Source organism: Drosophila willistoni, assembly GCF_018902025.1.
Source record: "Drosophila willistoni isolate 14030-0811.24 chromosome XL unlocalized genomic scaffold, UCI_dwil_1.1 Seg142, whole genome shotgun sequence".
Taxonomy (NCBI): Eukaryota; Metazoa; Arthropoda; class Insecta; order Diptera; family Drosophilidae; genus Drosophila; species Drosophila willistoni.
In genome coordinates this window covers 1,293,105-1,305,375 of record NW_025814053.1, presented here as the reverse complement: position 1 = coordinate 1,305,375, position 12,271 = coordinate 1,293,105, and the positions used below count along the sequence as shown (strand labels likewise).

Here is a 12,271-nt window from a genome sequence, read left to right as displayed (position 1 = left end):
AGGTAAACGATACCTAATTTCCTGTTGCAGCCCTTACCTCACCAGATTCCTCCCAGTCTTCCCGTTCCCCTTTCCCCTTTCCCCCTTGACGTACTCATTTCGTCTTGCATTTTATTAACCAAATGCGAGCAAAAGCATCGAGCCGTGAGCATTTATAAACTTATCTCATAACATTAATTGTGGTCAACACTTTTGGCCATTTAACCTGGACATACGTACACGTACACACGTGTGCTGCGGAGCAATAGGAATGGGCAGCGGAATGGACATTGGCATGGCCATCGGCAGGAGGATGGGGTGCATGTTTACATTGTCAGTGATTTATGCAACTGCGCTACATGAGCCATAAATACACAAAGTGCCAGGCGAAACAAAAAGTTTCAGTTGTATTTTTATTTCTCTTTTTGTTCCTTTCTTCTTTGCTGACGTGTTCAGGTAAAAGGCAGACAGAGAGCGGGTCTGTGTGTGTGTGTGCGAGTGGGCGTGGGCGTGGGCGTGGGATTGTGTGTTTGCTCCCAAGTGACCAACTAAAAGGATATACATGGAATAGATACGACAGAATAGAGCAACAACCACGTTACATCACAAAGAGGCAAAGTTAAATATTTAAACAGCAAAACAAGTCAATTAATTTTAGGAAACCACCAAGCCCCAAGCCCCAACCAAAACCTCAAACCCCAAACCTAAAAAAATGAAAAGAGAGGGCTAGTTGTCTTAAATACGTTTGTACATAGATGGTCACTTTGAAATATAACTGATCAAGATCTTGACCAACACTGGCCTGTCCATTGGATTACCGAATACCTACAATAACACTAATTCTGTTACGATTGAAATCAGTTTTGGCCATATGTATTTGCATTTGAGATTACAATTTAGTTTAAAAAGAATCAAAATAATTAAATTAAACCTTGCGTTTCAGCTTGAGGTGAATTATTCAAAGAAGATAATTTCAAAGGCAGCATAAAAAGGCAGCAGGTTGATGAAGCACCAAGTTCTATCATCAGCAGACAAGACTTGCAATTCCCAACTAGTTTTAGTTTTGAAGAAGCAGAAATTCTTTAGCAAAGCAGAAGAAACTAAAAATTGACACTAAGAAGGACTTGGAAAAGAGGCAAAGGAGAAATTTTGAAGACAAAATCCCCTTTGATTGTCCACTTATATTCGATTGATTGTGTGATATTGATGAGATGGGCACAAGAAGTTTAATTAACCAAGATTGAAAAAGAAAAATTTAGTGTTTCGAGAGTATACAAAACGATATACAATTTTAACCTGGCAGTAGTTCGACTAGATCAATCTGTCGTTGTAAAGTTAGTCAACCCAAGTCGTTATATGTCGTTAGAAAACAAATTAATTTCTTGAAATTAATTCAAATAATTTCTACCGAATTTCCTGCCATGATGACAATGATAATAATTTGTTCACTCTTGGTCTTGGCTTCATTGGTAATGGGTCCCACAAAAGCTTTGAATAGGGAAAAAGTGGATGGTTTCCGTTCTGTCATAGAGATCGATGAGCAGAATTGGCCGCTGCTGTTAAACGACGAATGGCTAGTGAGTATCTGCGCTAAGGACCAAGTTGATTGCACGAAAATGGAGCTCAATAGTCATCAACTGGTTGCCTCGAGTGCCTTCAGTAATCGGAATGTGGCCATTGCCATTGTTGATCTGGCCAAGAAATCTGGAATACTGCGACGCCTATCGGTACGCAAATTGCCATTTGTTTATCATGTGATAGCTGGCGAATTTCGTCGGATAGATGCAAGCTTGAACATTGAGTCATTGTGCCGGATGGTTGAGAATGGGGAATGGAAATCCATTGAGGTAGTTCCATGGTGGCGGCATCCAACCTCTAACTGGATTAACTTCGCCGTCTTTGCCCACAAAGCCGCCGTGGATCTGTGGGATTCAGGAGTAGTCTCCGACTACGGTGTGGCCACTTGGTGTATAGCTTTAATGTTGACTGGAGTCTTTACTATGATTGTTTGGGTATTGTACGGCGGTTGGTGTGGAATCATGTTCTTGTGGATCTATTGGAAACGACCCAAAGCTTAGGATGTTGCGATTAAGGATAACCAAAGAACAAAACAAGCTACCACAAAGTGCAGACAAACTGACATTGAAATGATTGAACACATCTTCTTTTCACATACATTTACAAGATGACACCAAACTATTATTGACTTATGTTAAACAATATGTATCTTTAAATTGCTCACTTTGAATTCCTTCTACAATATATGTACATATGTGTGGTCCACCGATATCTATATGGATAACACTCATTACATCAATAATCAAGACATGACAAGGGGAAAGTAGAAAAACACAGTCATTGCAATGGTGTGTCAGCATTTTTGGTTGAACAAGCTTATTAAACGATTCCATGCTTTCTGGCCTGAGGTCAGGAATTGGAAAGGAAGTGGAGAAGCCGTTAATTTCTTTTTATGAACCAGCTGGGAAACATTTGACGCCAGCGCCAAAAAGGACGAAGAATAAAGAAAATAAAACTTATACTCGAGATAAACATCCATTCTGGTCCAAGCTGAGGGCTTTTGTGAATCCCCATGCTTCCCCCCAGGCCTTCCATTGCAGCCTTCTTTTGGTCTATGTTTTTTTGTTTCTGCCTTTCTTGGGAAGAAGCAACAACTGCTGTAATCAGCAGTTAACAAAATATAAAAACAGTAAGAAAAGAACATCGGGGAAACAAACAAAACCCCCCCTCAAAAAAAAGAGGACAATGCCAGGAGAGGACTGGCTAGCTGGCTGGCTGACTGGCTGGCTGACTGGCTGGCTGGCTGTGCGCTAACGAGCAATTAGATTTCATTCTAAGCTGGGGAATTAATTGCAGTTTCCTTGCCGGGAAATCTTCTCCAGACCCTGAAGGCCATATGCTGCTGCTGTGCTGTCTTCTCTGCTTGTGATTCATTGAGAAAATGGCCAATTGGCGAGAATGTGAATTGGGAATGGGAATGGTCATGAGGGTATGAGGGAAATGAGACCGAGCGGATGGGAGAAGCTCATCTTCACACTACTTGACAACGTAAGCACCTTTCGAAATTGCACATTAGCACATTAGATCCATATAGTCTTGCCCCGAAATGAGAGCAAGAAAGGCTCTGTGATTAATTTTTTATTGTGCAAACATGTGTAAGTGTATGTAGTGTCCGTGTGTGTGTAATAATTGGGGTTGGTCCAGTTAAGACATTAACTTAACCCTGGGGTCTCTTTGTGGCCTTTTCCTTAGTTACTTCTTAGGGTATTTTATGTTGCCTACTTTTTGGCCGTTTTGCCAAGTTCATGCAAGAATCAGAGAAAACCATTTGCGATTACATATAGAGGAAATAGTTCCATATTTAGCTTAGTTCTTCTCGAGTCTCTCGGTTGTTTGCAGACTTTTATATAGCCATTTTTTATGAACATTTAAAAATGATTTGTGATTTGTCCCTTCTTTCATCTCCACAATTGGCGAGCTCAACTCGTTGTCCACTTGCTTGGCTTTCGTTTGAAAACCACACACTCACAGCTGTCGCCAGCAATTTGCAGCCAACTCCATGTCCATATACAGCTCGAAAGGGTTTGCCATCCAACACACACACACTCACACACAGACACACACACACAGCGACTATCGAAGTCATTTAACCAAAAAGCGATTAATCTATAAACACATAAACAACAAGCTGGCCTTCTGCCTGGTCAGAAAAAGAAACCAAAAAAAGGTATTTTGGAAAACAACATATACACCGGACACTGAAAAATGTGAAAAATCAGTGAGAAAAATCGAAAATCGACGGGACGCGACGCCATGCGATGCGACACGGATGCTACATTGGCCACTCCGCGCAAAACTCCCAGTTGGATGGATGCCTCTTGGCATTTTATGCAAATGTTTGGCCACATGCAGTGTCGGAGACGATTTCCGGCCATGTGTGACAGTGACCAAGAGGACAAGGGCAGGACGATCAGAACGACAGGCGGCCATGCTCAACATTGACGCAAAAGGCAATAAAAGCAACAGCCACCAAACAAAAAGATACAACAAACCCAACACAGTGGCCAAAAAGAGAGAAGGGGTAGGCGAGGCAGAGAAAGAGAGAGACAAGTAGGCAAAGTGTATACATGGGAGATTGCGATACCCTTCTAAAACTTTAGCATATACATACATATGTCAAATGGATGTGAATTATTCGACAATTCATTTGGGTTTGCGAAATAGTGTGGCTGCAATTTCTTAACGCGAAAATGCCAAAAGTGCCTTTAAAGTTCGATTATTACTTAATTTTATGAAAGGTGCGGACAAATTGGTTGACTCTGAAGAGTGTTCCATGGATGTATGTTTATACAGCATATTGGCAACCAGTCAACCAAGACTGCCGACGATGAGGATGATGCTGATAATGCCATAGGGTAAACTGGCCCGACGCACGGGAGGCCGGCCAACTCCTTGTTCTGACTTCCCCTCCAATGTTTTTCTGCATTTTGCATTTTCGCTGCGGCGGACCAGCGACCATTAAACGCTATTTGGTCATTTGCAATTTATGAGCCCTGCCAATAGTATACATACATACATGGTACACAAGGAGGTGGCGGTGGCTCGGGATGCACACAAGACTGGGGGTTGGCAATTGGAATTTCCATTTCATATGCGAGCGATTATTGTTAAATGACTACGACTATTTATTATTATTGTTATTATTGTAAATGCAATGAAGCGTTACCGTCTATTAAAAAAAGAGTTGCATTTATTTATCGCACGTGAAAATTAAAATAAAAAGCGTTTGTTTAACAATATTGAAAGAAAAAGCCTTCAACGTCCATGACGACAAATGCGATGTGGAAAACAAACAAATAACACAAACAAGAGATGAAGAATGAAAGAAAAACTCAAAGTAAAAGTCAAAACCCGGAAATATTTGGGACCAGAAAAACAGAATTCGAGACAAGTTTCATTTGGTGGTTGCGGGGAGGCAGGAAGATTGGCCCCTCTCCAAAACGGAAATCACAAAGTAAGCAAATTGTCTGGCAAAATAAAAATTATTTCCGCAACGCACGACAGCGACTAGCAAAAGTCCTGCAGGACTTTTAACTTGTCCTTACTTGTTGCATAAGTAAACGAAACATCAACAACAGCAAAATAAAAACTGAAGAACCTATAAATGAATGGCTAAACGAAACGTAAATACCCTTTAGGAATAGACAACATATTAGTAAGGTTTTTTCCCATCATAAAGATAAGTGGATGGAAAGTTTCTTAAAGTTAGTTTCTTAAAAACTGCATACAATTCTCCGAAAGGTCTCAGAGAAGACCATGGTTTTTGATAGTAGAACTGACCACGAGGCGATGCTGGACGGATGTGAAACGGGAAACGGTAATGGCATTAAGGTTAATATCCGTGAAATAGTAGTATACTTGGCATCGTGGCCAAGTACATATACTCCGAACGACTCAAGAATACGAAGAGGTGGAGATTTCTGGCGTTTCTTAAAGTAGAGTTTTTATACTGTCTAATCGTTTGCCCATTACAATAACTTCACACCAAGTCCCAGTCTTCACCCCGCCCCCGGTGTCCTTCTTCCCCCAGTCTGAGCTTAGAGAGCAGCTACTTAATTATTCCAGCGCCAGTTCGAGTGCGAGAGTTTCACTGGCAACAACTTGCAAAAAAAAACTTTCACCAAAGAAAAAGTCGACGTCTTCGTTTCGGCTCCCAGTTTGCCTTGTGTCTGACACTTAATCATAGCGCGGGAATTATGAAATGTGCTGCGTAACAAATTTTTATTCGCCACTTTCGTTTCGCAGGCCAAAACCATTAAGCTAATGTACTCCTTTGCGATAAGTTGGTAGTCGAGACTTTGCAACTGGAGCCCAGGACGTGGATGATGATGATGCTGATGCTGATGCTGATGACGATGACTTCCACCAACTGATGACCAAACTAATACGAACGCCTCACTTCCGTCTGCAACTTATATTTTGCCTGTTGCAAAAAGTTTTGAGACATTTTCCAGAGACAGTTTGATTATTTAATACAGAGAGAAGGAGATCTATTTTGCACAAATTGTTTTTGCTAATATTTGAATTGAACTTGTATGGTCTATTGTTGGTAGTGTTAACTCTTTATTTCCTTTTATCTTTTATCATTGCATAGACACACACAAACACACACACAAAGGCACACATATTATATGCTATCTATTATGCTTTCATATGAATGTTCTTTTGTCATTTGCATTTCGGTTTACTGGGAAATCAAAATCAAAACTAATGAAGTGAAAACGGCACTAAAATGTCTTAATATCTCAGTGTGTGTGTGTGTGTGTGTGTGTGGAGGGGGGGGTTTCTCTCCCTCTCACCAGACAACAAAAATATCCAAGCCGATACACATACTCGTCGTATGAGTGGAGGGTAGACGGTATCAACCTGTGAAATGGGCATTCAGCCAGGACGGGCACTGGCACCGGCAACAGCATTGGTAGCAAGGACATGCACATAATATCCTTGTTGATTTCTTTTCAGGCGATTTACTGCTGCCTACACACGATGTCTCGTTTTGGCGTTGCTTGTTGGCTTTGTGCTTGTGCGTTGCTTATCTCCCAACAAGGATCAGCAACAGGAATCCTTCGCTCCCCATCCTCATTGGTGTCCTTTATGCTGGTTTAGTGCTGCGACCGCAGGGCTTTCCCTCCACCGGCGACACACCATCACATCCAGGCAATCCTGATCGATAAATTTCCCATTAAAGTTATTTTTAAATGCCGCATCAAAACAAGACACAAGAGCTCAAAAAAGGGACGTGTACCAGCCTGTGCCTGGTTCTGGTTCTGCTTATGGGTCTGGGACCAGGATAATGTACTCTCGTTATGCCCGATAAAGTTATAAACTCATGTGTATGTGTGTGTGTGTGTGTGTGTGTGCGTGTGTGGTAAATTAATTTAGTGCCAGCCAAAATGAAACCCCAAGCAAAGGTCCACACATAGAGCGAAATCGAGCGTCATTGGAAAATTTAAGTCAGATGCGCTTTTCAAGGAATCCGAATTGTTCCATAAGTTATCGCCAATTAGCATTGAAAACTTAATTAGTTCATTCACCATTCTCCTAGTGTTAATACTAAATATCGACTAACCCTAATCCCCAGTTTAACGCTTGAAACTGACCGAGCAGGTTGTTTACTAACTGTGAGTTCTTTTATCACCGTCTGATCCTGAGTTAAAACAAGTTGGGAATTACAACACAATTCATTTGATTCATGATTGTTGAGCTATGATAGCTCAACAATGTTGTGTTACCTTTGGTCCCAAAACCCCAAATATTCTCTAAAAGTATACTCTTAAAGTCGGTGCTAGAATTTTGGTTATTTTATTTTTGGGTTATTGTTGACGTTGTTGTTTGTTATTGAATTAGCCCAATAAACCAGAAAAACAAGGCAAACAGACACAAAGCCTTGCCGTTTCCTCCAATGAAGGGGAACCTTTTCAAATTTACAATGGTATAACAACAGAAATACATATGTACATACATACATAAATTGTATAGATGTATTTGTGCAGTGTTCAGATTCCCATTTGGTGATGGGCTGCCTGGCAACTCATTAGAATGTTTTCGGCTTCCCATCAAACGGAAGAGCAACACAGTCACAGAACGCTAAAAGTGCCCACTCATTCACTCACTCACTCGCTCACTCACTCCATTATTAGTCGTCATCCGAATGGCATAATTGAAGGCGTCATCTTTGTCATTCGTTTTGCAGGTGCTCCAATTTGTTTTGCTGTTAGATCAAAGCGCACACTCCTACGGTTTCAATTATCATTCGCAGGATGAGCAAAAGTGGCATGGAGAGTGGAAGCAGAAGTTTCACTTTGGTCCTTTTAATTGCTTAGTTGGGTTGAAAGAAGCACGGGAATGGCATCAAAATGTCATTGGACATGAGTGCAAGTGAGATGCCTTAAGCACAAACACCTCAAGGTGCAGGATAATGCGAAAGTGTGTGACGGCCCATTAAAAAGGCATTCCCAGAGTGTGAGTATATCAGTATCTATTGAAAAATGTGTCACCTAATTTGTCATTAGCGGCTATAAAGGCGAATTATGACATCGTATGACATCGACTGGCGCACCGCAAGCTCCTTATAGGTCTGGTTCCCTTTCATCGTTCTGGCCCGCCTGTGTGTGACTTGGTCTAATTCGCTTAATATGGCCAAATGACACGAGTTGTATTCTCGTCGTAAGGGGCGGGCAACGGGGAGCGAGGAGCCTGGGGGCGTGTCAAACTGGATTCGGTTCATTCAACGTTTTCCCCTCGTTTTGTTCGCTGGCATGTCCTTGTTATCCTTATCCTCATGGCTCATAATAGCTTTTCATTATTGTTATGAGGGGCGCCAGGACTCGTAAAAATCTCCGTTACAACATTAACAAATGCATAAATAAAGAAAAAAATCCTTAAGAACTCGCAGAAAGACGACGACGACGGGAACAAGGGCGCGGCCAAGGACGAGGAAGAATATTCAAATGAAGTCGCGCGATAAGCTGCTCCAAATCTGTAGAAGAACTCAGCTTGAAGGAATGTTTTCTGCCCCCACCGCCCTTTTCTGGCGCCACCAACGAAAAGTGCGTGTGCCCATTCGTCCTCCGTCCTTTTACGGACCACCCACTCCGCTTCTGTAATGGGGTGTGATTTGTTCACTTTTCCCTTTGGCAAAAAGAATAGGAAAAGCAAAAAACCAAAACAAAAAAAAAAAATGCCGAGAAGAAAAATATTTTCCCCTTCTTCGTTTGTCCTTTTGTCGCATCCTTAACTAAGCCATAAAATTCCATTTTACAAACTGTGAATCCTTCTTGATCACTTTAAGTGGTTCGCAAGGCGTTTGTTTCGCATTTCGTTACTTCTTTTTTTCTCCTGCTCCTTGCTGTGCCTCAATCATTGCAGGATACTTAAGCGGATTTGCATTTTTGTTTGGGTGTCCTTATAATAGCTCCTAGCCCCAGTTGCCTCTCGCTCTCTCCAGTTTCAACTCCTCCGTTTTTTTCTTTCGTTAGTGTCTTTTGTCTTGTTTGTTGTCATTGTCGCGGAATTTTTTGTTCTGTTTCTGGTTTGCCGACGTCTTCATCAAATTAGTCCTGGCCAGAGACTGAGTCGTCCTCTGTGTCTGTCATTTTTATGCGAGTTCTTCAAAAGTTTTTCCTCGGGCCCTGCCTCAAATGGCGTTTACTTAACGCTCTGTCATCTTTTACCTAGCCGCTGCTGCCGACCATCTCCTGGCCAGTTTGTTATTAGGTTAAGTGCCTTGTCGTTACGTCCTTGGTATTCGGTCCACAGTCCTTAGTCCTTGTTCCTGACAAAAGGAAGTTGCACCTTTTTGTCTTGGCAGTTCAATGTGAAGAGAGCTTATAAACAAATTAGACGGTGAAGGCCACTGAAGTGAAATATCAACCGAACTAGACGCATTTTTAAAATGAAATTTATTATTTTAAAAGACACACATTTTGTTTGATTAACTTTTGGGAAATTAAACTCTATGCCAACTGTGAGCTAAGTGAAAGTGATCGGTTACTAGTCTACAATGTATCCATAAGAACCTTCTTCCAAGTCAAAAAGGCTTTGATCATCATAACAATTCCAGGGTGACTGCCAATTCTCTTATTCCATACCTGAAATTTTCCTTTCAGATTTCTCTAGCCAGGTGTTTGTTAAGTCTTTTAGTCGAGGCCATTGTTTTATCTATCTTTATCTCTGTGGCGCATAAATAAAATTAAGTTCATGACGTTTCCATTTCCGTTTCCTGCAGCACACTCAAGAGTCTGGCTCTTGCTCTGGCTCTGGCTCGGGTCTCAGCTGTGTGAAGAATCTCAAGGCAAACGGAGAACTGAAGTGCGCATAAAAAGCCACTTCAATTGCCATAGGAATCATTTAAAAAAGCCAGAAAACAGAATGAAACGTTGTGTGTGTTTTTTTGTTCTTCTCCCCATTTGTTTTTCTCAACCAGTGGATTTTGCGGTAATGAAATAAGCAAAAAAAAGAAAGGAAAGAATAAGCCAAAAAGAATACACAACAACAGAACAAGTGCCAAAGTAGAAGACGAAAGCCAAAAATAAAAAACTCTAGAAAATATCAACAAAAGCCAAAACGAATTAGACAACTTAATTATAAATGAGCTGAGTGGGGAGTCTGAAGTCTAAGAAAGGACAAAAGGATTTTATTTTTCCCTTTCTCATTGTTATTATTATTTTGATTGTTGTTGAACTTGCAAAGAGAGTTTGTGGAGAAATTTGAACCGAAAATTGTGTTTACCCACTCATTAAGGTCGCAGTCGAGGTCGAGGCGAGACTGTGAACGAGACGGAATCCAAGACGTATCCCAGAGCTGGAGACAATTTAACAAGGGCAGAATTAACAAGTTAAATAGTCAACGAGAAGACAAACTCCCAGCAAGAGCCTAACGAACGCAATTATCAGAAATGAATAAAGTCCAAATGCCAAATGTCTCTATACCCTAGCAAAATCTCTCTACTAAATCGTAGAAACGGTCATGATGATTTTTTGTTATTTTTTCGATCCAAGTAGGCCATGTACGCAAATGTCACGGGAGCCTAGGTAAGCCCCCCGGTAAGGCAGGAGAATAGATCATTCACAAGGCAAACGTTGAACATACCTACACGGGCACACAGTAAAAAACTAAACCCGAAAATGAACAATTTTTCTATTTTCTACCGCACACGAACACAACAAAGCGAACAGCTATGTTCGGAATCGGTAATCGAAGGCGCTGAAATAGTCTTAAGGAAGTCCATGTTCGGTCTGGTGTCCCATGACGAAGAGGAATCTGGTAACAAAGAAATCTACTTGATTGTTTTCGGATGTGCGTGTATATATGTTCTGCTAGATATATGCCTTAAATGGATGGCCAAGCGGGTAAGATAAACTGAATGGTGTCCGGAATTTGTGTTTGATCTCGATTTGTCTGATTTGTAGCAGAAGAAGTCAGGCCAAATCAAGCACACATCTATAATACACTTTGACGAATACCAAGATATAGAATTTTCGGATTGTAGGCGTACGATTTCGACTCAAACATTCATCTCGATCAAGGGGAAGCAACTATTCATCTGTGAACCGCTGCCAATGAACAACGAAGACAACGAATTTGACGATAACATATCCGATGCTACCTCTAAAACCAATCCTGGTAATCTCGCCGAGAATATTGACACGACGAAAGCCGCAGTGACTTCAATCAAAAACCCACTTCCGTCCAGAATTCCAGTTTGTGTGCGACCACCGAAACCACGTGCTAGTCTCTAAGAAGCATGACCTTATCACTCAGTCGGATAAAATTATGCAGTATTTTCATAGATGCTTTGCTACGATTTGGACATGATTTTCCATGATTTATTCAAAATTTATTACGAGATATGCCCAGATATGGCATAGAAGATGTCTGTTTAAATAAATATAAAAACGCAAAGAAGTTGAAATCAACATTTAGCTGTCAATTACATATTTGCCAGATGGGGGGTGGGGGAAAAGTGGACCCAACCTAAAATCGTGACCTTGGATTATTCTTCATTAACATCTCGAAACGTTTCGGTTTCTCATTTCCTAAGAAAGCTTTAGAAAACCTTTTAAAACCACACATTTTCAAAATTAATAGTAGAAATATTGAACAAATAGACAGAGGTGACTTTGTTCAACACCAAATCCATATCTTTGAACATTATATGTGACGCCATATACAAATAGATATATCGTCTGTGATTCGCGGAAGAGTACATCCATTTTTGTTTGTAAACATCTTGCCGAGTTCCGGGCACTTTCTATTCTGCAGCAACCTGTTCAATTGGCCACATTTAATTGAGTAAAAGTCGATCAACTTTTGCCTAATTTGCACAAATAATTTCAAATAATTTCCAAAAACATGATTTTTTGGCATAAACCACCAAATAAAATAACAATTTTCATTATACTATGAAGCCCTAAAAGATAACTCTTGATTTTCTTAACATGATTGATTTTTTTATCGGTATTTGTAGGATTGAAGAAATAATAAAAGTAAACTATGGAGGTTAATACCCAGGGTATGTATATCTGTATGTTTTGCAAGATTGTTAGTTCTATATGAACACTTTCTTTTTTTAACCCAGTTTATTTTGAACTTATTTGTGTTTCGTACGGTAAAAGTTTGGTGGATGGTAGATTTGTATATATTTCGATAGTATCAATCCTTTTTGCCCGTTTTTGTCCCTTTTTCTGAAAATATTATTTATAATTTAATCATT

The 12,271-nt window shown here is 40.5% G+C and overlaps 2 protein-coding genes across 3 annotated transcripts; both read left to right on the top strand.

The window, feature by feature from the left end:
- Positions 1–1,451: 1,451 nt before the first annotated feature.
- Positions 1,452–2,057, top strand: LOC6653005 (thioredoxin-related transmembrane protein 1). Its single transcript, XM_002075235.4, has one exon. It carries the CDS (start codon positions 1,452–1,454, stop codon positions 2,055–2,057), a length of 606 nt encoding a protein of 201 aa, XP_002075271.2.
- An 8,553-nt stretch (positions 2,058–10,610) lies between these two features.
- On the top strand, positions 10,611–11,474 carry LOC26529358. Of its 2 annotated transcripts, none has more exons than XM_015176448.3 (2): positions 10,611–10,907; positions 10,971–11,474. In XM_015176448.3, the coding sequence occupies exons 1-2, from the start codon at positions 10,683–10,685 to the stop codon at positions 11,295–11,297; spliced, it is 552 nt and encodes a 183-aa protein (XP_015031934.1). In that variant the 5' UTR covers positions 10,611–10,682; the 3' UTR covers positions 11,298–11,474. The 2 variants fall into 2 exon arrangements, with proteins under 2 accessions (XP_015031934.1, XP_015031933.1); XM_015176447.3 differs by having other exon boundaries at positions 10,612–10,907; positions 10,968–11,474.
- Positions 11,475–12,271: the final 797 nt, after the last annotated feature.